Source organism: Fusarium redolens (assembly GCF_020744475.1).
Source record: "Fusarium redolens strain MPI-CAGE-AT-0023 chromosome Unknown BKA55scaffold_1, whole genome shotgun sequence".
NCBI lineage: Eukaryota > Fungi > Ascomycota > Sordariomycetes > Hypocreales > Nectriaceae > Fusarium > Fusarium redolens.
In genome coordinates, this window is record NW_025763664.1 from 4,377,085 (window position 1) to 4,401,434 (window position 24,350).

Sequence of the window (24,350 nt, forward strand, 5' to 3'; positions counted from 1 at the left end):
AAATATCCTTCGTGCAGCATCCACTCCATACGTTGCGCTAAAGTGGCCGTCTGTCACTGACTACAGACTACAACCGCTTCTCCTCCACGGTCGCTATCTTCCGTCGCCTCGTGTTTCCTTCAGCGTGTCCAGAATTGTTCTCAGCCCGTTCGGTCCTTCGTGATCTTAGATATACCACGGTCGCCGAGTACTGCGCGCTTGCCAGGTTATCGAACTCCGCCTCTATTTCGACACTCGTTCTGGAATATACCCAAACTTGCGCTTGGCTGCTTCGGCATTGCCAAAGCCTCACCATCGTTTTATCATGGCAGCAGTCAATACTTCACCGCCTCCTACCGCGACACCGTTGAACTACAACGAATCGTCGAAACCCTCTTCGAGACCGACCAGTGCTTCTCGTCGTAGCCCTGTTCGCATACCTCATCTCGATGAATCTGAAGGCCCAAGACTGCGCAACGGACCAGTCTCGCCCGTCCGCGTAAACTTTCAACAGGAGAATTGGGTTCAGCCCTCAAACGCCGATGTCGAATATACTCAGAAGCCAATGTTGAGAGGAGAATTAGTCGATCGCACTCTCCTTCCGCTGCCTTCGCCCCCAGAAACTGCTCCTCCCCCTCCTCCTCCCCATGGTCTGAGGTCAGAGCCAAGGAGCTTTCCCGAGTTTCAAGATGACTCCCGCGTGGCTGAAGGGGGCTCCGGGCCGCAGCTTGAAAGAACAAATATCGCCGAGTCCACCAAGACAACTCCAACGGACAGAGTTCGCAATCAGGATCAGTACCGCAACAGTCGTGAATCGAATGAAACTGCGAGCACGAACCCGCAGCAAATCTCTATAGAATCTTCGGCAACGACAAGCGCAAGCTCTTTGTCAGGAATGAATGAGAATGTTGAGGGCCAGACGATCGGCGACTCCCCTGAGAGCTCCATCATTGAAGGAAATATGCCCGAGGCCCAGCCTGTGCCTCTGTTTCAGTACCATCATCAGAAGGAATTCCCAACAAGCGTTCCCAATGCAGAGGCCAGAAACTCGTCAGCTTCTGATCTGGCTGAGAGTGCTTCAAACATCGGCCGCCATCTTACTCCGAACTCGGGTAGCCATATGAGGACTTCATTGCCTCGGCCACCATCTTCGTATTCTGTCTATTCTGATTCGCGTGGCCGCTCTCCGGGTCTTATGCCAGGCGGTTCACGTAAATCTCCCGATGTCAGAATGTCGACATATGCCGAGTTGCTTCATGCGCCTTATCCTCAGCAAGCTCCGGCGCCGTTGACACCTGATAACTCTAATCTTCGAACTGTTATCGGTAACAATGCGTCTCTTCTCAGTACACAAAAGACTCTGGACATGTACCGTGCCAACGTCAAAAAGACAAATGACTCTTCAATTCAGTACTCATTCGCTATATTCTTGATTTCAACAGCTCAGGAGCAAGGCCTGGACTTTTCGGAACCTAAGGCACGCAAGAACAGCCCCAAACCTCAAAAGGGTCGTGACAGCCCAACTGCCGAAGGTTCTGTGTCAAGCCCGCAAGAACTGGTTCGTGAAGCCCGACAAATCCTACAGCGTCTTGCCAGTGCCGGATACCCCTTTGCGCAATACTATCTCGCAGATGGGTTTGCTTCTGGGCTCTTCAACAAGGGTAAGGAAGACTATAATTCCGCTTTCCCTCTGTTTGTTTTGGCTGCGAAGCACGGCCACGCTGAATCTGGTTACCGAACCGCACTATGCTATGAATTTGGTTGGGGTTGCCGGAAAGACCCTGCCAAGGCGGTACAATTCTTGCGTACAGCTGCTTCGAAGCGCCATCCTGGCGCCATGACACGTTTGGGTAAGGCCTGTCTATCTGGCGATCTTGGAGAAAAGCGCTACCGAGAAGGAATTAAGTGGATGAAGTTAGCTGCTGAGGCGGCCGATACTCAGTACAACTCTGCACCGTATCAGCTTGGTTGCTTATATGAGAATGGGTACGGTGCAGATATTTTCAAGGACGATATTCACGCTGCCGAGCTCTTTACTCAGGCTGCGGAATTGGGCCACCCTGAGGCTAATTATCGACTGGGTGATGCTTATGAGCACGGCCTGCTTAATTGCCCTCGTGATCCGGCTCTCAGCGTTCACTTCTATACTGGTGCTGCTGAAAGAGGGCACGCCGGTGCCATGATGGGATTGTGTGCGTGGTACATGGTTGGCGCCCCCCCGATCCTTGAAAAGGATGAGGAGGAGGCTTATGAGTGGGCGCGTCGATCAGCCGACTTAGGTGAGTGTTTTGTTGATGTGGTCTAAACGATGAGGTAGCTAAACATGGTGCAGGCTTCGTGAAGGCACAGTACGCCGTCGGCTACTTTACGGAGATGGGCATCGGATGTCGACGTGACGTTTTGGAAGCCAATGTCTGGTACGTCAAAGCTGCCGATGCTGGTGAAGAGCGAGCCAAGCAACGGTTAGCCATCATCCAAGCAGCTGTCAGCGGCCAGGGTACTCCCATGGAGGTCGCCCCTCCACGAAACGGCAAGATGCAGAAAAACGCCAAAGACGATAAGGACTGCATCGTTATGTGATGGCAGTGAGCGAGTGACAGCCTGCTCTGGGTTTAATATGAAGAGCATAACTAATCAACGACGACTACGCTTCCTTTATGAAAAGGCAAACGACATAACTACCGCCTTCCGTTATGCTGTTGTTTGTCAGCAGTAACGACAAGTTCATTCAGCGCCGTTATTTTCCTTTTTCCATTTTGGTATACATCATGTCTCGCATAGCCCAAATTTTCTATTTTGGACGATACGCTTGACGGCGCCTTTTTATCATTATTTCCGTCGCTACTCTTGTTTGGCACGGATGTTCACTTGTTGGAATCGTGTTTTTATAATCAAAAGGGGGAGCCTGATCTCGAGCAGCAGCATAGCATGAGGAGATGTAATCTGACGGTTTTGTGATTCATCAGCTCGACTGGGATCGTTTTGGTATGATTATCCTTGTATCTGCGGTGGAACCTATTGAACTAGGGGGTCCCAGCATCTGACATCGAGAGCGTAGTGAGACTGTGGGGTGGGTTGATGATATATATCATCTTGTGATTGGCGTTCGCAGGAGACGCGACTTGGATATAATCATGATATAGTAATACAGTGCCTGCCATGAATGAAGGCCATGATACCAACCTGACCTTTACTCGTTGTCCTTTTGAATTTGTCAATACATATGGTTACTTCGGGCTTACTTGGGCTGGCAACCGCTCTAACAGCTTTTCAACGCAAAAACGATGTATCCTCATAGGACTCCCTTAAGGTCAGTTAGTCTTCAACGGAGGCATCGTGGTGTAAAGCTCCCTCGATATACACATGCAAGGGGTTCTTGCGGGAAAGTTTATGGAGAATGTTCAGGTCTAGGGTAGGTTACGTTAGCAAAGTTCATTAAAGGCATACCTATATAGTAATTCTAGCATCTGATAAACTCTTTATGATTCTTTATTATTGGTTTTTACTCTTATAGTGCTTTTATTATCAAAGTAACTGTAAGTCATTGCTTTGGTTTCTCTTGTTTTGACGAGTTAATCGGATGTTATATGGAAAACCAACCATCTACCTGACTACCACCCTACAAAACTCGAAACAATATGCAAGGGATGGGATATAGAGAGACGATTTGGTATCAAAGCAACGATAAGGTGTTGTGGCACAGACCTATGAGTGGTAGACAGGGGTGATGCTGAGCATTAGTTCAATGAGTGGACACTTATACTTGAGTTCATTGATCAGTGATGATGGTTGATGATAAGTTTCCGGGTTTTCTACATGAGCTAGCTACCAGTAGCCGGCCTTGTGGTAAACAGTGTCCTCTGAGTTCTGAGCTCAGCAAACGTTATACGAGAGAAGCATCGTATAATCCGAACAAGTTTAGACTCTATACTTAGATATCTATTCGACAAATACCTTGACAAAGAAGTTTACAGGGGTTAGTTAGTTCTTTGGTCACTTCACTTGCATCTCACCCCAGAACTCGGGAAGCCCGTCACTAGTCAGGAACATACAGATCTCCATATGATGCGTTAACAAAGAAAAGCAATTTCATCACGAGGGAGAGAAAATAAGATGTCTATGAACAAAGGAACCCCTCTCCTTTTCCCCACTGGCTCGATCGAGGGCAGGGAGGGTCTTGATGTTGAGACAGAGAGCTGAATTGAGGGGTTATTGATCTGTTTACTGTATCACCTTAGACGCGTCTGGTGTGTTTACATGTCTCTCTTTTATCTGATCAGGGCATTTTAGTTGTATGATGAGTCTGGACAAGGGAAGATAGAAGTCATCGTGACTGAAGGGCGGGAATAATGGGGCCGAAGGTCTGAGATGCCACTCACACTGATATATGGATAAAGTCTGGTAATTGTTATACTTGGTTGCCCAGATTGACCGTCTGAGATGGTAATAACTGTAAGTGTGAGGCATATTCTACGTATTAGCTTGACTTGTCTTGAATTGTGTTCCCTTCAAAGGGGGCTCATGTAAGACGAAGTGATACCATCCAGCTCGAGTTATCCACGTTTCGGAAGCCGGATATGTCAGTAGCTGAGGGAGAAGGAAGTGTTTGTGACGCAATGTGGTCCGTGAAGCACACAGGAATATTTATTGCCAACCTTCCAACGATTTATCATTGACGTCGTTCTAGTTACAGAAGTGAAAGACAAAGGTTTGCGGGTCATTCCTGGTTCCAGGGTAAGGCCGTAAGGGAATTTACTACGGCACTGTATGTGACCCCCCATGTCGAGCCCAACAGGTACTTCATGTACTCTGTACGCACTGACCATGCTCGGAAGTGGTTGCGCTGTTTCCCCACTCATACCCATCTTTCCGTATTCTTCTATTGGTCGAGATCAGGGATCATGCATGTCTCAATTAACGCGTTTTAACTGACTTCATACGCGTCTCCCTCGCGCCTTGTGCGGTAATCGCGCGACGATGGAAGAGCAAGACTGCGCTATAGGGCCAATGGCAGAGAGAATAAGAGGCATGCGTTGTAAACAGGCGGTGAATGACCTGGCAAAGAACGCAGCATGATCAGGTGTCCATTTTCCTGTATATCTGCATCCTGCGGATAGACTTAACTTATTGTGAAGCATTGGAACAATGATGGGGGAGGGGAAGAACTGTACAGATGGTGCAACTTCAAAAAGAGGAGACTCCCAAGATCTCGATCAAGGAGATCGAATATTCATTGGCGATCGAGTAATTAATTGTTTTGCAACCATTTGCATCGTCATAAGCCAACTGACTTAGGTGTGAAGACAACTTCGCACTTCGGGGGTCACAGTGCACAAGTCTGTGCCTATCTAATGTGCTTTAAGGTAAGGTAGCCAACAAATCGCGCGTTCCCTGCTTCTTCCCAAAGCGGGTGAGAAGTGAAAAGAACAAAGAGCGGTAGGGTTTGAAACGGAGCATGACCTCACCGACTCACCTGTAAAGGAGGTAACAAGAAAAGGTCACGCAGACACACACACCCACTGTTCGACACATGAAGCTGATCCCACCGTTTGCTGGGTTGTTGTAGAATGGGAGAAGCGGGTGTAGTGGAAGGTAGACGAAAGTGTGCGCATATCAAGGAACAGAAATCAAGGAATGAATGAATTGGTGCCACAGACATGATACAGTCTGGCAGGCCTTCTATCGTCATTCGGGAGCTCTAACAACACAGGACCCTGCAGCACATCAACGTGGAAGCGAACGGTACGGCAAAGGAATGGAAGGGTATGGATGAGATGGGAACCATGGGATGGTCCTAGCCCGTGCCGCGACGGCTCGCTCCCACCAGCCAAGGCAAGGTAGCTAGCGATGAGGTACCAATATCCCTTCACGACTGGTGCGTCAGCGGAGAGTTTTTGAACTAGACATACATTAGACAGATTCTTGTGTCACTGGGGTGCATCAATGTTGCTCTCACGAACTACCTTATTGATTCAGCTTGGTCTGCTGGATCAACCGACCGTGAGGTGTAGCACAAAGTAGCAATATCGCAACAAACTTATTCTTGTGTGGATGAACAAGCGCGACTTGTCGGAATTGTCTGTGTCAACTTGACAAGCGAAGTTATACACGGCCTGCGCCTGGTTTAGGATTAACCAATGTTGCCCGATGCATACAGGTCAATTTTTTCAAGTCAAGAAACTAAGTTAGTACGCAGTAGCACACAAAAATCTCTAACTGGTGTGCCTGGTTGCATTGGACCCTTGCAAGTTAAGTTGTATGTGTGCGATGCGTACAATACAGTAGCTTAATGTCTTGAGTCAGGTAGGGCATCGAGCCCGAACCGGACATCGAGGGCGGGTGATGGTTCTAGAGGACCTAGGAATACTAGTCAGTTCTTCAAACCAGAGGGAATTATTGCGGGAGAGAGGACTCAAGTTAAACAAGGAAGCGAAATGTGTTGGTGGTCTACTCGCCATGTGTCATTGACTTGGACACTGGCGAAATATGACGGTGAAATTGCCGTGTTAATCCATTTGATTGTTGTACATCTGCGGTCATCGGCCGGAGCCTGGTAATGAGAGATAGTAGCAAGATGAAAATGGGATAAAAACGAAAGCTCCAGGTAATGGTAGGGAACTAAGCCTGTGTCGTATTCCGGTGCGGGTAGAACTTAGGAGAGACGGGAAGATTGGCATTGTCGTATGATTGTGGAGATGTGTACAGATTTGCTCGTTTCTTTTTATTCACCTCTCGGGTTCCTGACGGGCACGAGCATAAACGCTGCAGCAGATGTTCAGCTGCTGTGGAAAATGATCTACGTCTGCTTGTCTTGGGTGACCTGGTTATTTCGTGCATGATCATAAAGAAGGGATGGATGAAGGTTTATTGCTTTTTGGTCAAACAGAGGGAGAAACATGGGGACGAATATGCAGGGCGGTTGATGTCAGAACGGTTGAAACGACGTTGCGAAAGGCAATAACCTCTCCAATAGACGGGACAGATGAAGGGTTATCAAGAAGGGAGTCTACTTTCTACCCTATGGCACCATTGTTGTATTGATCTTGAAGCTGAAGGGTTGTAGAGAGGGATGCATTATTCAATAGTATTATCTCCAATGCGGAGTATGATATCTCTTGACAAACACACATGTAAAATTAAAAGTTTGTCAGAAAGGAAAGAAATAAAACGCATGTCATCTCGTGCCGTGTCATGGAAATGTCCTGATGCTTCTGGGCAAGAAGAGTGTGTGCTGAGACAAAGATCGAGGCTGCCCAGGATGTCTCAAGTGCCATCGTCCAACTGGACACCCACCAACGCTTGGTCGATTCCGTACAGTGCACTGCTTTAGCGAGGATTTACATGCAGAACATATACCTCATCTGCAAAGAAACATGTATCATGTGCGAGATACATGGGTCTTTCGTTCCTTCTCTGCCAGTAGTCAGACACCCGTTATAAAAATCCATCGTGACTACCCGGAAGCAGCGATCAGTATTTGCGTTGCCAGAGGCACATACGTGCACCTACCTGCCCCTGCAACACCCTTGTCCTGTCCATGTCCGATTGATTCCCAACACCTGGAGACGGAGTGCTCGGGGGGGTTCTATGTGGGCTTTCTAAGCCCAAAATACTTCGTCAAAGAACATTTGTCCTGGGTATTGGCGATCAGGTGGTGCACGGGGTCCTTGACCCTTACCGGTGATACAGTACGACAGGCAACAAAGTACAGTCACTTGGTACCTGCTAATAGGCAAGTTAACTTTACCGCTGCCGCTAAAACGGGCGCGAACCGACTCCAAACTCACGGGAGGGTCCACGTTGCTGGGCGTCTGCACTGTATCTGCACCCTGAGACAGGCCCGGAGGGTACTTGACGCCTGCTGGTGGCTCCTTCCTCTGGGTGCGCGGCTTCACCAAATGACCCCAATGGTAGGTGGGACCTGGGACCCTCCTTCTCTGACCCCGGTCCAAGGTCCTTCTCGTCCACTTCCACACCACACCTCATCCAGATCCATATTAGGCCACTGCGTCCCCTGCCCCTTCCCATCCCATTCCAATGCCACTTGCCTGACCAACCCCCCGTTCATTCCAATTCCCACCACAACCACCGCATTTCCTGCTCTTCACTCCGACAACAGACTCAGTTTCTCCCTACAACAACATCAACACAAACACAAACAGACAAGCACCAGATCTTTTGCATTCTTGCTATTTTTAATAGTCGCATCGCAACCTCTTCATCTCTCATCGACTCGATCCTCACCTTCCCATCTCGCGCGCGCACTTACAAGCATCGTCGAGAAACTGCCCGCTATACCTTTGCGCCTGGCCGCGTCGTCTATCCCAGTCGCAATCGCACCACACGCCAACCACCGCTTCGCCCTTTGCACAAACAACAGTCGCCGCGATCACATTTCGCATCTTATCATTTAAAACCAAAGAATCGAAACTCGCTACCATGCTTCTCCCATCCGCGCTGCCTTGCGATGCGTCGCACTCAACTCACTCTCGACTGCAACCTTCTCTTTTCTCTCCTCCTGCCAGCCCCCCGGCTTTCTCATCGCACGCATCCTTTTCCAATATCATGACCACCTGTCGCTCACTCCAATCACTACTATCAACTCCTGCGCCCATTACCACCAATGCTCGCCCGACTCCTTCGCTCGCTCAGTTACCAACTCCACCACTCGCCCATGCAGCTCCTCCTCTGAAGCTGCGCCTCCGTCCACGCCCACAACCCCGCGAGCCAGTCGGTCCTAAGAAGGTTACCAAGCGTGCGGCACCGCGTGCTATTAACAAGAGGCGCCGTGCTACCGACGAGGAGGCGGAACGGTATTCATCAGCAAGCGAGTCTGGCAGCGAGTCAGCATCGCGCCGCTCAATCAAGCAAGTCGCGCCCTCAACGCCAAAGCGCACACGCATTGCTCCCGAGCAGCTGCCTCTCGGCCTCGACCGTTCCGACTTCCACAACATGCATCTTCGACAAGGTGGTCATCTTCTTGGAGAGGAAGATTCCTCCGACGAAGAGGACTGGAGCGCCGAGGACGATCGTGTCCTTATTGAAATTGTACTAGAGAAGCTTAGGTTGTCAAAGGCAGAATGGCAAGATTGCGCACGAAATCTCGGCCGCGATCGCCATGCTGTCGACCGCCGCTGGAAGACGCTATTGCTCAATGGTGACATCGGTCTCAAGTCGCGACCAGGTCATTGAAGCGACATCAATCGGATCTAGCAGAATCTTCACTCGTACATCATTTATACATTTGATCTTTAGCGCAAGTCTCGGCCGAACAGCATCGGTAGCGAGCACAAAGAAAAGAGGCCTACAGGACATAACATGGGCAATGGGCTGCCCTTGGAGTTAGATATTTTCTTTCACGTTTTGTAATGATATCCCCACGCGTAAATTGCGTGCGTCTATTAAGTTTCACATTTGCTTTTTTGGACCAAGGATTGGAACTTGGCACTATAGATATCAAGAATCTACAATGGAACGTCAAAAGTTCCACATTTCACCTAATCTTGCCTTCTGGTGTCCCCTGTGCATCCTCGCTACTCTTGATCACACTGAATTTGACCACAAGGTTCTTGGACACCCCTCAGGGAGCAAGAAAACTTCTGACCTTTAGATATGGTACCAAAAATAAATAGTCCAAGGTCTACCAAATCTATACTGACTTTACCTAAGTCTTTTTGTCATTTAGGATAGAGGTACTAAGTTTTCTTGCCTCACCTAGACACCATCACGGTCTCCATCAGGGTTCAATATTGCGTCCGCCAGCCTCCACATATTGTTCCAATACTATCGTTGTGGCTGGATTATGAAGAAATCTTATCAAAAAATTACAGGTCCAAATGAATTGTACGAGATCGATGTTCAGGTACTGGGGAACGGGCAAGCTGGGCCAGCTCATTAAGAATATCTGTTCAGCTCATTCTGCACCCGCATGTTTGTCCCTCCATGGTACATCGTGCGTCGCCTATCGCCCATCCCGCATTCCTCATGGACTAGGCGCACGGTCTCTCCGGAAATCACGAACAGACCATCGAATCGGGCATCAATATACATGAAATTTGGTACTTGTCCCAATTTCCATCATCGTAAGTCCGTTTGTACGTTTCACACCAAGAAGTAAGAGTTAAATTCCGCGCTTGGACTGTATTGTCGAGTCAGACAGTTTGGTGGCATGGGAAAGACATACACGCCAGGAAGATAACCAGCAGACGGGTTGATTGAAAACACTGATGACGGGCTTGGAAGGATTTCCATAAATCATCACAAAAACTCATAGCTTGTGATAATTAATTTACACCTTAGTCGGAGTCTCTCCATTTCCTCTAACAAACGTACGTATATAAGTAGTCATCACGAGGTGGAGTGTGTGGATTTTATTGCACATTAGGTAGGTGACTTCAGGGTCTGTTCATTCTCGCCTTCCATCCGTCTTCCGTTGTTCGATCTCTCGCCTTTAGCGTGCGCCTGGACCCGGGGAAGGGACGGGCGGCGACGGGCGGCGACGGGCCGGGACGGGGGGTTGCAACTGTTGCTGGGTAACGCCATAAGTATTGTTTATTGTTGATATGGAATGGAAATTAGATATTCTCCTTTTATGAGAGTTTGTTTAATGAAATCAAGTTAATCAATCTATCTAATGCAAAGATAGTGCAGTTTCATGTGACATGAATTTCATTTAATCTCCTGGAGCATCCGTTATGCTCTGATGTTTTCTATCTATGGTCTTATGAGTAATCATGGCGATACCTTAGCATACCATGAGCTCTAAATTCTGTAGCAATCCGTCTTATACACCCCTTGCTTCCTGCCATGCCATTAATTTCGTAAAATTATTATGAGTAAACCGTACAACCCTCTATAGATAGCGCTGAAAAAAAAAACCCCGCTGTTCCTCGAGACACGATACCGCCACCAACGGGGGTTACGACGCTCGGAGGAAAACAGGGCATGAACCGTTCAAGCAAATCGTAAAACGCAATGTAAAGCCAACGAGGTTGATACACAAGCCGCTCTGCTATGCAGCGCAGAGAATGAAGTTCTTACCATGAGGATAGATCGTTGAGGAAAAAAAAAAAAAGTGACACAATATGTGAATGTGTAGGTAAAGGCGTGGGGTCTTGGACAATTGCTCAGGAGAACATTCCTCCTTCCTAAGGAGGCGTCATTTGTTCCTCCATGAGCATCTTGCGGACCTCTGTCTCGAGGGTCTGCTCTGTCACACCGGGATCTTCGTCAGTTACAGCACCAGTGACCTTGTTTGCAAGCTCGATTTTTTTCTGACAAGCTTTGTAGATGAGCTCCTCTATAGTATTGGAAGCGATAAGTCGAATGATTTCGACGTCACGTTTCTGACCAAGACGATGAGCTCTGTTCTCGGCCTGGATGTCATCTTGAGGGTTATCCGATTGGTCAAAGATGATGACCTTGTTGGCAGCCGTAAGGTTGATACCTGTGCCACCTGCTCCGGTTGTGAGTAAGAACACTGGAATATCAGGGTCATCATTGAACTCGTCAATCAGCGTCTGTCTCTCCACAACATTGGTGCTCCCCATCAAGACTCGATGCTGAATATTCAGCTGAGCGAGCACTTCCTGCAGCAGCTCAATGACACGAGAAAATTTGCTGAACACAAGGACTCGGTCACCGTTCTCCTGATACTGGTTGATGAGCTCAAGGAGTTTCTTCACCTTTCCGCTGTCCATCTCGGTCTCCGGAGGGATGTCGAACTTTCCGAGAAGGCCTGGGTAGTCACGACACCAGAGGTGAAGTCCAAAATCTGAAGAGTCCTTGAGTTCTTGGATTAGATGCTTAATGTCGGGTTGACGGAGGTCATCCTGAGAGACACTATCCATAAGGATTCGAGCCATCTTCTCAACTTTCTTGTCATCAAAATGCCGCCTGAAAAGGAGCGGATGAAGTGCTGCCTTGCGAAGCTGCATCCAGCAATTGTTCTGGTCATTTCCACGGCCGCGGACTTTTGTGGCGCGCTTGGAAGGCTCAAGCTTGAACATCTCTTCGTACTCGGCATACACTTGTTTTTGGTTCTCGTCCATGTCGCAGCGGACGACATTGCAGATCTTGGGAGGCATATCTGACAAAACTTGGTCTTTTCGACGCTGAAGAATGAACGGTTCCAAGATTGTTCTGGCTCTCTTGACACGTTCACTGTACAGAAAAGCACCGTTTGAAACGTCCCTGATAGTGACCTTTTGGCTAAAGATGTACTGAATGTGTTGCATACAACCGTTGAAAATATTGGGGTTTATGAAGTTGAGGAGTGAAGTCATCTCCAACAAGTTGTTCTGAACAGGGGTTCCTAGACAGCGTTAGTAAAACCGCCCATTGAGAAGACTAAAAGCAACATACCTGTTAGGAGCATCTTCCATGATGCTGGAATACGGCGAAGATCTTTGTAAATCTTAGTCTCAGGGTTTTTCATCTTGTGGCCTTCGTCAAAAATGGCAGTGTGCAGTCGAATAGACTGCATAGCCTCAATGTCCGCGTCGTTGTTGATCTGAGAGTATGTTGCAAGCACGACGTGAAAGGCTTCGGGCTCATGTTCGATCTCATATGCGATCTCTGCTCGCTCTGCCTGGGAACCTCGGTATCCGATCACTGAAAGGCCTGGAGCAAACTTCTCAAATTCTCCAAGCCAGTTCTTGTAGGTACTTGGGGGAACGACAATGAGATTGGGCCAAGGCCGGGTTCGTTTTCCGTCTTTGCTTTCCTCGTACTCCTGAACAAGGTGGCACATGAGTGAAATGACTTGACAAGTCTTACCCAGTCCCATCTCATCGGCGAGGATACAGCCTATGTTAAACTTGTAGAGGAGGGACATCCAATTCAGGCCTACAAGCTGGAAAGGTTTCATTTGGCAATGCCCATCCATGTACTTGGGCTGATGGGCAATAGGCGGGCGCACGTATCTGGGCGCGCTGATGCTTGTAGGAGTTGGGGGGAGATCGTCTGAGTTTTGGCTTCGCTCTCGCTTACTATGCCCAAATGTATCGATATCCCAGGTATCAAGCTGCTGCTTGATATCTTTTGCATCGCGGTCACACTTGCCAACAACATTGTCGATCGCGGCAACTGCATCGATAAAAACTTCGACAGCCTCCACAACATTCTCTCCAATGCTGACTTTGGAAGCCTTTCGGGCGCCAGGCTTTTTACCGACGGTGACACGCCTAGCCTTCGAAATGTCATCAAATGGTCGCTTCTCGATCATACAAGCAAGTTGCTCTTCTTTCATGCCTGTCATAGCCGCTAGTTCTTGAACAGTGCTTGTGTTGAGACATGTCAGCACCCGGTCATCCTCATCGTCCAAAGGCTCTGGCGATGCCTCAGCCTGATACGTATCCTCCTTCCCATCGTCGACAAGGTCAATAATTAGTGGATCGTCGCTTGAGGCATGGGCCGGGGGGGAGGAAGGGAATGCTGGAGACGAAGGGATTGAGGGCTTTCGGAGACCTTGTACTAGTCGTCGTCGGGGTTTCTTCACAGGGCTGGGGGATGCCGTGCGAGACAGTGAGCGAGAGCCGGCCCGGCTAGCTGCTGCTGATGATTGGAGAGCCGCCTTGCTAACCAGACGTCTGCCAGGTTTAGGGATGGGAGCCGGCTGTTTGGGCTGACGCATTTGTCGTCCAAGATAATTCAGTGCTTCTGTGAGATCATTTTTGCACGCACTCAAAGCTTCCTTGGCCTTGTGCGAGGGCACTCTATCTCCGTAAACATCATAAATCTGCCGGAGTTTATTCTTGATGACCCTTTCCGAGCTTTCTGATTCGGGATTGTATGCGAATGCCGAAATCTGTGCCTTAAACGTTGTCGGTCGAATATCGCCACGGGGAGGTGTGAGGTCGTCCTCATCGTCGGAGATGAGATTAATAGGCTCAACGGCTGGTCGCTTGTTGGTCATCGCAGGAGGAGGTCGCTGTGGAGGGCGGAAAAAGGTGCCGGCAGGGGCAAGTCTATTACCAAGAGGTGTATGCTTCTTAGGTTGTTGAAAGGGCGAGGACGCAGGAACTTCAATAATACTGCTTGCAGGAGAAGAGCTTCGCATGGGAGCAAGTCCAGGATTCTGAAGGACTTGCGTTGGCTGTGTTGTTGTAGTATCTCGGTCTCGAAAAAAGGCAGATGGAGAGCAGGGAATTGTATCCGTTATTTCATCGGCATCGTCAATGGTTATTGTATTGCGAGCGAGCGATGGGGTGCGAGGTAGAGCGTTTGAATGCCGGATTGGCAAGGGTGAAGAGCTTCGTGCCATTGTGATTGTAGGTGAGAATTATTATGGGCATACGAAACAATAGGAGTAAGAATCAAGGCTAGCAGTGCTTTGGATCGTCCAGGGCGGGGGCAGTCACTGCAAATGAACGGATTGAGCGTTTGGTCTGTTCTTCTCTGTCCTTCTTATCGTTCGGCCAACAGAAAACGGAGCACTGGATGAAAGTGGCAGACAGGTGTCATTAAGGAGAATGCTTAATAGAAAAGGAGAAGAAATTAAGAAAACGCGGTTTAAAGTCTGAGAGTGAGAGATGGTGGTGCTTGTCAGTGTCAAGGGGATCCCAATCCAAATCCTGGAGGGGCGTGAAGTGAGCGAGTGAAGGTGGAGATTTTTGTGAAGTGCCCTCAAATCTTTAACGCGACCCGCATAAACTGCATCACGAAGTCACGTGAGACTCTAGCTTCGCGTCAGTATTAGATACATACGATGAAAGGAAGATCGTAAGCACTCAATTGAATCAATCAGGGAAGGAAAACAAGATAATCTGATCGCATTGGTAGTTGCATGGGTCCTGGCTTTCTTTATCATTCTTCACTCCATTATGGGAACAAAGAATTCACGTTTTCTATCCGATTGCGCGTGTTGATCATCTAGTGCTAAGTGCTTCTTATCCTCAAGCTTGGTTGCACGTGCAAGTGGGACCCAACTCCAGCCTTCGTAGCTCAACTGGGTATCCTCATCAACTCGACTACAATTACCATACAAGAAGATACTGAGCTTCACCCACCTCTTGTACAGTTCAAAATGGCTACTCGACGCATTGTTGCTACTGAAAAGACCTTCCTTGATAAGGATGATCCCATTGATGAAAACTCTAGTACTGCTCCTGCTGTTCCTAGGTAAGTTTCCTATCTATCTACCTTATTCAAACTGCCATGATTGCCACCTATCTTATCTTATACACTACATCGCATCGAACCAAACTGACATTATTTGACAGCCAAGTCATCTATAAGCTTCTAGCATTCACCTTTGCCATGATTGTGGTCCCCATCGGTTCCTATTTCCTCAGTGTCAATGCCATCTTTAGTGGTACATCTCTTCACCCCTACGTGTCATCATCGAGACTAAGAACAAACAGGAAACTCTTCTCTTGCTGGTGGCTTGGCTGCTGTCTTGGCCAATGTCGTCCTTGTGGGATACATTATTGTAGCTATGAAAGAGGACCAGTCGGACAAACAAAAGCCAGAGAGCAAGAAGGACAAGTAGACACACATCTGACATCACGGTCGCTATATCAAGTTAATTCACTCTTCAATAACTTTCTATCCGGCACAAGAATAGCCTCAGGGGCATCCGTCTCAATTATTTTCTCACGTCACCTTCATGACCTTGCCTCGCCAACTTGGGCGGACCATCATGTCTGGTGACCTCTACAGCCACGTGTATATGCTATGTACGTCTCGGGTGTGAGTATAATTAATGATGATCGTGGTGGTAGATCCATCTTCTGCTCTGCTTCTCCAGGATATCCTCAAAGTGTTGGCCACACAAAGCCTAACCTGCCAACGCCTCGTACAGTTTCGTTTGCTAATGTACTATTCCGTAATAAAACTCAAATGCTTCGCCTTAGTCCATGGGGGGGAAATAAACCGTATCGTCACAACTGTAAACCAATTTGACCCAAGTGAAACAGTACCTGCCGCTCTGCCCTAGAAGTGAGACGAAGCACAAGGTGTGGCAGCATACTCTGGGGGTCCATCGCAAAATCTGTCGGATGGAACAGGCGCTGTCAAGTACTGTTCGATTGTGCCATTCGACGTTGAATATCAAAGAAAACGGGTATCGACAAATGAAAGTAGTTGCATAATAAGGTTTGTTTCGTGTGCGTTTCAAACGTTGATAGTCATTACTGAACCGTTGGCTTTTCAAGAGTTTTTACTGAACCTACGAGAAAACCAACTCTTGCGCTTGTCCCCGCTGGTTGCTTGCTGAGGTTGCTGTGTTGACTGTTGCGTTGATGTCCTCCTCAAAAGGGTATTCTTCTGTTTCTGAGGTGGAATTGGGGCCTGCGCCTGCGTGGTAGGAGGTTGTGAATGAGAAGGTGGTGGTACTTGAGGTTGCCCTTCATTGTTCACACCAGAACCAGATGCTGGCCAAGGGCGTGACTGGTATGGTTGTTGAGGCTGATATGAGCCGGACGCATACTCATTGAATGGTTCGCGGCGCTTAGCCGGCATCGTCCGATCGATTGAGCTGTTGTCGCTGCTCGTAGGGTCTGTCTGATAGCCTGCATGATCTGAGTTGCCACTACCCGCAGCAGAAGTCACCGTCTCGTATGATCGGTCCTTGTGGGGGAGAGGATAGATATTCTGATCGTGGCCGTTCTGGTACTGTGGCTCAGACTGCATTCTAGACATCCGTTGCCGAGATGGACCAGTGCCAAAGCCATTGCTATAAGCTTGCCCATCAAAGTAGTTGCTTCGGGTAGACCCATTCTCAAATTGATTCTCCGGTTTGAAGGAAACGGGGCGATTGTTGTAGTAATTGTCGCGAGGGAAGCGAGGCTGGCTGTTGTAAGAACTATTCCGCCTATTCCAGTTGGCCTGTGAATCCGTTTCTGTGCAGTGTCAGTAAGTTGACCGTATCTGATGCTCGACATCCAACTTACCCGCTCGGTAGAGAGACTTGCGTGAGTAACCACCGTCGATTGCAGCCTCGAAACTACGGATAGTGTCTAATGGGCGCTCCCATCTGTTTCGAGTCGGGTTCGATTTGTCGGGATCCGCTACATGAGTTGTCAGTGGTGTCATATTGTGCATGCAAGCAGAACTACGCACCGATAGAGTTTCCGAAGGCATCTTTATGTTGCATGGACCGCAGAGGAGCAAAACTCGACTCGGTCATCATGGCAGCGATGGCAGCTGTTGTAGTGTTAGTAAGTGATCTGAACTTCCTGCTGTAGACTCAGGAGATGTCATGACATACATGGCTCTGCTTCGCTTATAGCTAATGTGGGGTCCGCTTTGCTATGTAAACGCTTCGCTTCCTTCTCGGCGTGGGTTTCTTGCAAGTCCTTGCTGCCAGAGCTCTTATGCGACTTTTGAGAATGAAAGCTGAAGGTTCGGCTGTGGGCAGGCGGATTCTGCGAACCCTTGCGCGGCGAGACAGGGGCAGTCTGTTGATATTGCTGCTGCTGATAGTTCTGTTGCTGCTGATCCTGCGCCGGATAATTCGACGGCGGCGGTGGATATTGGCGATACTGTTCGGTGGAGGTCGCCATGGTCGCGGCGCTTGGGGGGGACGACTGCTTTATTAGACGTGGTGCTGGGCCGCAATGGATCTCAGGAAGGCCCTGGCTCTTGGCGATTAGAGTCTCAGTGTGATAAGGCGGGTGGAGAGTTGCAGGCAATCGACCGATGCGATGGGGATTGTGGATAAGAAACTGGAGATTGCAAGGAGCAACGCTATCGGGGAGAAAAGACCAAAACCAGACCAAACGGCTACTAGCAAGGAAGAGCAGGAATTGTCGTGGATCCTTGGATGGATATATTGGGAGTGGAGATTTATTAAGAGTCGCTGGTCTCCTGGTGTAGAGGCTGGTGACGAGAGGCTGGGGCTTTCGAGCAATAGTGTGGCCCGGTTGTGTCGGAGTTTGGGAGTACGTATCGTATCAGACAATGTCCCAGTAAATAGGAATGGGTGGGGTTGGCTCGTGGGCTGGCGCCTGCACTGCAAGAGAAGGCCAGGTACGACAGGATTTATAAAGAACGAGTGGCTAAGACAAGGCGATGGTATCGTACTCTGCACGCCAAAGTGAGGTGAGAGGTGAGATGTGTCGCCGGTGGCTGCGGGTGTCTAACTCCGTACGCGGGACGATGTAATCATTCGTTGGCGCTGTTGCCTTGGCCTAGATTGGTACTTTAATTGTGAACAACCAGACAATAGCGCAAGCGAACGATATGATGCAGAAAGAGGCACTGAGTTCTTGCCCTTGTCACCGGCCGTGAAACAGTCCAACAAATTTGACCGGGATGTGGGAAAGCGAATCTCTGTTTTCTTTATCAGGCTGTGTTCAAAGTGAGCTAAAGCGGCGCCGGGTGCGTTTTGATGCTAATGCCTGTGGCTGCGTGATAATGATGTGGGATCGGCGTGCTGGGGGCTGATCTTCGTAAAGTGACTGCCGCTTTTTTGGTCTGCTTGTTGTTTCTTTGGCAGTTCCTGAGTATGAGGCTTGTCCCCTTTCGTCTTTGATTGATCTTTTTTTATCACTTTGTTGGGGTATCAGTCGGAGGAGGGATCTTCGAACACGTCCAGTGCCTCGTAAGTGCTTGCGTTTGGCCTGAGCGATTACTCGTTTGGTTGTTTTTTTCCCCTTTGCTTTCTTGACGTCACTATTAATTAGAAATTTCTAGTGTCGGCTGGCGTCAAGTTCAGGGGAATTAAGCCGTGCCACGTTGAAACTGCTCGGAAGAATCGTCCGGAGTGGCTTGCTGCTGAGACTCTCAAAAGTGCTCGTTTTTGATGGACAGGGGTCCAGTCGATAGTGGGCCTCGCGTGTTGTCGAGTCACTAAAAAGGTGACGGAACGGAGTTGGAGACTTCTCAACGGCCGGGGGTAACGAAGGTCGTTATTTCAGCAAGCCTGGGGATTCGATTGGTTATCGAGTCAATATGGCGAAGCCAGACGCAGTTTGTTGGAAACCTGGGGATGGCCGGTGTGTAATAGTCGTAGGAGGAAGCGTTGGTTTATTAGCAGGATCCTGCTCGTTGATCGATTACTCGGGAATGCACAGGTGAGATGTCTAGGTTCTCGATAGGTTATTGAATAGCGATCCGCACCCCCCGTAGATGGGTTTGAATCGATGAAACGGAGAAACGATGATAGCTTCAGCGCAAAACCAGTAAACGAAAGACAAACAAAGGGCAGGTGGAGGAAGCGAGAGTGAGAATGCGAGATCTTTGCTTGAAGTGAGTGAGGGCGCTTTTTAGGAAGAATGATGGGGAACGACGTAGAGGCCAAGACGTTTTTTAAGTGAGGTGATATGCTTCTATTAAGGTCTGATAGTAGGGCACCTTCCCATCGGTCGGGATGGGATGTGTTCGTGTTTAAGTTGGTAGGAATCGGCTTCGTCGTAGCTTCCGTATTCGCCGACTCCATTATGAAAACCAACCAAAGGAACGATTTGGTGCTCAACACCACACCGATATTGGTATAGATGAACAATTCTTACACAGACTAGGGCCATTTGGAGGCGATTGCATACGCGTACAACTTCAACATTACAACATAGAGCCTCTACGACTGCCGAAACTGTTTGTATCAGATCTCAAGCAGCACCTTTGAAGACGAGAGCCTAGAGAGGCCAGCCCTAGGCCATACTCGGAGAGTATCGAGACACACCAGATCATCAGGTCATGACGCGTCGTTTCCCCTTCCTCCCCGGCTGCTGCAGTGACAGCCACGACATGTAGACGGGCTCTCTCTACAGTACATCTGCATCTGCATCTGTTGCTTGCCATTTACGAGGATACGGGAGCTTTGTGGCCCAATGAGGGAGAAAGATAGCTGCAGAGTTGCAACCGCCTGCACCAAAGTTCAGTACCTTGAATGCTGATTCGAGGCTAATAATTCAGTTACCACCCTGTGTAGCTGATGAATGTTGACTTTTATGGTTTTCACTGTAATCGTCGTAAGCCTAAGCTAAGCCAGTAAACTCAATGGCTCCTCCAATGGACGGCACCATCCCGTCAGATATCCCACTCTGTGCGGAGTACATATTCTAATGTTAGTAGTACATTATATTTGTAGAAGTTGGTCTCGACCGACTAAAGCCAAGAACCATGATGGGCATCCGAATGGTGCTATTGATGTCATGCCACGTCTTGACTTCTGAGGCTCCGTGTTTGTGCATGAATACCGGATCAGATGCATTTTTGTCTCACGCTGTGTGAGCTGAATTGAGCTGTAGCATGTGGTGCGAGCCAACGTGCAATGCACAACAACTAAGGGAAACACTAAGTACCTAGAGTTAGCAAAAGGTGGTCTGTCGACAGTACAGGCTCTTGAAAGGCAGGGGAGGCTGGGGAGCTGGATTAGGTTGAGAATGGAGCCCTCGCAACTAATCAGCGCCTGTTATAGGCCTCTCTCAGTAATTCCCAGGTCATCTTGACGTTGTCGATGGTTGTCTCGCCCCTGTTTTATCTCGTGTTAGTGGCTCCCACACACCATCTCTGGTGTTGTCTCTTCAACATAGATCCTTCATGACACGGTACGGTGCGGTACTGATACTTACTTATGTCGGGTGCAAGCTCAGCCACATTTAGGGTTCCTATTTCGAATCTCGATTGTTTCCTTCTGATCGGCCCTTTGTCCAACTCGGCTTGGACGCTGCACAAACGCCATTTTTGTGAAAAACTTGCTGTCAGTCTTTATGCAAGCTCCGGCGAATAAGGCACAAGATCCAAGCTCGTTTAGTTTCTTGGCTACGAAGATGACAGACCCTACCCTCCATGAGTTGTTGATACTGTAGATTTGCTGTCTGGTTGGTTTGTTCAGTCAGGCACTTACCGGACTCTTTAATCACTCCAACCCCCAGGATATGACACCCCAGTCGATAGATTTTGAGGGGGGCCTGGAGGCAAGTGCCTGGACTGCCTTTGTATGGCATTTAATCTCGTTGTCGAATTGCCCATCCTGTGACATGGAATTGGTGGTTCTACCAAATGGGACAAGTTTCAAGATATGGTCTGCAAAATAGCCACTAAAACAAAAAACCAAGTTGAGACGATCGATGTGAATTTTTAATCTAGGCTAAAATAGGGTGGCGGCTTCTCATAGGTTGTGGCTTATCGCGCTCGCAGGTCGCGGACAGATCTCAAGACCTGACGATAGTAGAGCTGATATTGGAACATAGACGCGATTCTATTCTGCTCTGCCCTATTTATCCCCCATCTCCTCCCAGTGAAACACACTTGCTATCAAGGAGGGTTGGGAATTGAACCTTGATTTTGTGTTCCGAGACATTTGCCGTTGAACACAATGCCTTAAACTCACAATACCTGTATTGGCCATACACAATTCCTATAGTTGGCCGGCTTTTCCGGCTGGGCTGCAACACAATGCATGATGCGCCGTTATCCATGCAGTCCAACCGATCCTTTTTGTTACTTGATGATACTGAGTTCTGGTTCCGGCTCCGGCTTTGCTTGGCTTGCCTCCGAACCCAGATAGCATAGCCCGAGTGACTGAAGCTGCAGTTATCATGCATCCGATTTTGACAAGGGAGCTTGCTAGCCAGCCCAACCACAACTACCCTTTTCGAGGTTGGAACGGCCAAAAAACGCCGTCCATGGACGAAGCAGTAGCGGTAGTTGTATGAATGGCAGTCTATGACCCCTCGACAGTCTCTATACACTCGGAATATTCTCCATCAACTATGGGTGCTTTCTATTCAGCCCTTCCCGTTTCAACGGCAACGGTTTCGTCCTGGCCACTTGATTCCCGAGGAAACCTTCATCCCGAGTTTATAATATGAGCAGTGTTGGGCTTAAACTTACACAGGTTAATCCGACCGCCGTCAATATCCTAGACGCCAATGGATGTTTAACTGGAAGGTAATTGGACCTCCCCTGAGGGATATCGCCGTGGCGAATGACTGGTCAATATTGATATCACAGCTATTGCATTTCGTATATGCATTATCTCAAGCTGTGAAACTGCTGGATCAGGCCCTTGATATTGATACTTGGGTTGACATTATGATAGCAAAATACTTTTTCTTTTCCCGAACATGGCATTCAAACCTCAATCATCTGAATGGTAAACCCTACTCACGATGATGTTGCCAAATGTCCGACTTCAAAATACTGGAATGAGACTTTAGAATGAGTTGAAATGTGAGTATACAGGTTTCGTAAGTCTGGTTCTCATTGGGACCTACGACTTCCCCTTGCAGTCTCTACGTCAAGACTGGTCGAACGGCTCTCCTTGTCCACAAGCGAGGTTCCCTATATGTTGCCGGATGATATGAATACTGGTCTTAAATATAAAATATTCAACTTGACATCGTTGACCAAGGACATCGTAGTTGTATTCGCCTCCTCCTAATATGACATGTCCAACGCTTCTCGAGTTTGACATGGAATTGGGGTTATCTATCAGTGGTGATATACCTCGCTTGAGCATGACCGATGCTGTGTGATAATGGTGAGTTGTGCCCCTTAGTTAATCTACAGTACATTGGCCGAGCCACACATGACGGGAGTATCTGGATCGTGGTCTCTGCTGGTTCAACCAGATACGCAATGTGGCCAGAATTGGTAGGTGGGTGGAAGCAACAGGCAGGTGGAATGCGTTCACAAAGCTATGGCATATTACGCGACAACATGGCAGCGTTTCACATTGCATAGAACACATAGAGGCAACCCGACGTAGGTATCCGAGTCTGTGTAGCCGTTAATGGGGGACGAGTTGAGCCATCAGAGGTTGTTGTGAAGTGTTGTTTCAAAAGCAATTTCCGATTCATCATAAGACGCCGACCATGGCTCAAAACTTCCCCGCACGTGTCAAATCACAATCCAGCTTTCAGGGACGCTGTGTACTGCCGTAATAGAGGCCCTGGACCTGGCATTCATCAATGATTCGCTTGTACCCTATTCACGACCGTAGCCGAACACCGGTCCCGAATCCCAACCACCAAAAAGTATTCCATCGCTGAAGCCCCTCCCAGTGGACTGCCCTGGGCGAGATCGAGTTCCGCCAACCGTTTCATGAAAGGGGAATGAAGTTATATCATCAAGACGAAGGTGCTCAGGTGTGCAGAGCCTTTTCGGGGGTTGGGATTTGACGTCTTTTTGAATTCAATGCCTCAAAGCAAGGCAATATGTTTTATCCTTGCCTCGACCAATGCAGCCAAATGAGAACCGCCCTCACTACCAACTCCAGCCCGAAGCCCTTTTTTTATATCGACGAAGGGTACAGCATGACACGAACGGAAGCACCGAAAGACTTGGTGGGAAGGGGAGAGGTGAACTTGGCGCGGACGACGCCGGAGTTTCCTGCAGAGATACGTTAGATGATTGTTCATGTCGTCGTTCAACGGGTCGAATATTATTTACCGTGTGGTCGGGTGACCTTGCCCCAGATCACGCGGATCTTGGTACCGCGGATCTCCTTCTGACCCCGGTAGACGAAAGCAACCTTCTTGCCGAGATAGAAGCTATCATGAATGTCAGTATCCAGACCGACTGGGAACATTCCTCTCATGTTGACGTACTTGGCGGCGTTGGTGTCATCAACACCCTCAATCTTGATCAGGCTGGTAGCAGGGCGGGTGGTGTGACGAGAGCGCTGGTAGCTCAGGTGACGTCCCCTAAACCATCATCGTCAGTCCAAAGTTCTATCGCTCGTTGTGTTCGTGCCCTGGCTTCGCGGAATATCGATGTCGAAAATTTGAAGAGTGCGCACTTGTCGAGGCAAGTACAGCTTTCTCATATCGCATGCGTACCAGGCTGGCTGACGGGAGGTGTTACTCACTTGACGTATACTATAGGCAAAGTTAGCTCAGATTCACCGATATTCAAATTTCCAAATTTGCGAGTCGAGCCGAGTTGGTGCGCTCGTCGCTTCTCTGGCGGACAGGATAAACTCACGTCGGTGACCGGCTTCTGAAGGCATCTTGACTGTGGTATGACTTCCGTCCTCTCAAACAACCTGCGGTTAGTAGATAGCTGATTGTTTGAACGAAAGACCTTCGCGTTGGTGAGGTGCGTGTTTGGTGATTGATCTGTGGAGTGGGGAAGATGCGCCAATCGCACTTTCCCTGGTCAACCCTAGAGTCACGTGCTGAGACAATCGCGGCGGACAACAGTGGCTGTTGTGGCTAGTGCACTCGTGATTTTGGTCTACTGGTCCTTTAGCTGTTAGGTTAAATCTGGGCTGATTCTGGATGATGAACATGAATCTGAAGCAATTGTATCTAGAGATCATTTTTGTCCTACAATACTTTAACCGGTGAAAGTGGTGCCAGTACTCTCATCACCATTCTTGTGTAGATTGGCCATATGAGCGTAGAGGTACCTAGTGGCAATGCTGGTCCAGCTTATACCTGGATATCAACCAACTTTTGAGGCTGTCTCAAACTCTCTCA

General features: G+C 48.7%; 6 protein-coding genes across 6 annotated transcripts; 3 read left to right on the forward strand and 3 right to left on the reverse strand.

Annotated features, from left to right (window-relative positions):
- Positions 1 to 304: 304 nt before the first annotated feature.
- BKA55DRAFT_683443 (uncharacterized protein) lies at positions 305 to 2,559 on the forward strand (the record flags this gene model as incomplete). Its single annotated transcript, XM_046198505.1, has 2 exons — positions 305 to 2,258; positions 2,312 to 2,559. The coding sequence occupies 2 exons, from the start codon at positions 305 to 307 to the stop codon at positions 2,557 to 2,559; spliced, it is 2,202 nt and encodes a 733-aa protein (XP_046057149.1).
- Positions 2,560 to 8,418: 5,859 nt separating this feature from the next.
- BKA55DRAFT_683444 (uncharacterized protein) lies at positions 8,419 to 9,171 on the forward strand (the record flags this gene model as incomplete). The annotated part of the gene is made up of 1 exon (XM_046198506.1): positions 8,419 to 9,171. One exon carries the CDS (start codon positions 8,419 to 8,421, stop codon positions 9,169 to 9,171), a length of 753 nt encoding a protein of 250 aa, XP_046057150.1.
- Positions 9,172 to 11,126: 1,955 nt separating this feature from the next.
- BKA55DRAFT_683445 (SNF2 family N-terminal domain-containing protein) lies at positions 11,127 to 14,242 on the reverse strand (the record flags this gene model as incomplete). The annotated part of the gene is made up of 2 exons (XM_046198507.1): positions 11,127 to 12,292; positions 12,343 to 14,242. The coding sequence occupies 2 exons, from the start codon at positions 14,240 to 14,242 to the stop codon at positions 11,127 to 11,129; spliced, it is 3,066 nt and encodes a 1,021-aa protein (XP_046057151.1).
- Positions 14,243 to 14,925: 683 nt separating this feature from the next.
- BKA55DRAFT_44549 (uncharacterized protein) lies at positions 14,926 to 15,576 on the forward strand. The gene is made up of 3 exons (XM_046186061.1): positions 14,926 to 15,099; positions 15,201 to 15,289; positions 15,342 to 15,576. Exons 1-3 carry the CDS (start codon positions 15,005 to 15,007, stop codon positions 15,467 to 15,469), a joined length of 312 nt encoding a protein of 103 aa, XP_046057152.1. The 5' UTR covers positions 14,926 to 15,004; the 3' UTR covers positions 15,470 to 15,576.
- A 552-nt stretch (positions 15,577 to 16,128) lies between these two features.
- BKA55DRAFT_588828 (uncharacterized protein) lies at positions 16,129 to 17,483 on the reverse strand (the record flags this gene model as incomplete). Its single annotated transcript, XM_046194843.1, has 4 exons — positions 16,129 to 16,820; positions 16,872 to 16,988; positions 17,041 to 17,124; positions 17,189 to 17,483. 4 exons carry the CDS (start codon positions 17,481 to 17,483, stop codon positions 16,129 to 16,131), a joined length of 1,188 nt encoding a protein of 395 aa, XP_046057153.1.
- A 5,678-nt stretch (positions 17,484 to 23,161) lies between these two features.
- BKA55DRAFT_498499 (ribosomal protein L35A) lies at positions 23,162 to 23,581 on the reverse strand (the record flags this gene model as incomplete). Its single annotated transcript, XM_046186557.1, has 3 exons — positions 23,162 to 23,259; positions 23,320 to 23,420; positions 23,478 to 23,581. Coding segments are annotated over 3 exons (303 nt in total), but the record flags the coding sequence as incomplete, so codon positions are not given.
- Between the last annotated feature and the right edge of the window lie 769 nt (positions 23,582 to 24,350).

Coding starts and splice junctions, on each gene's coding strand:
- BKA55DRAFT_44549 (XM_046186061.1), top strand. CDS start 15,005: ATGGCTACTCGACGCATTGTTGCTACTGAAAAGACCTTCCTTGATAAG. Junction 15,100..15,200: donor ACTGCTCCTGCTGTTCCTAG/GTAAGTTTCCTA, acceptor ATTATTTGACAG/CCAAGTCATCTATAAGCTTC. Junction 15,290..15,341: donor CAGTGTCAATGCCATCTTTA/GTGGTACATCTC, acceptor AAGAACAAACAG/GAAACTCTTCTCTTGCTGGT.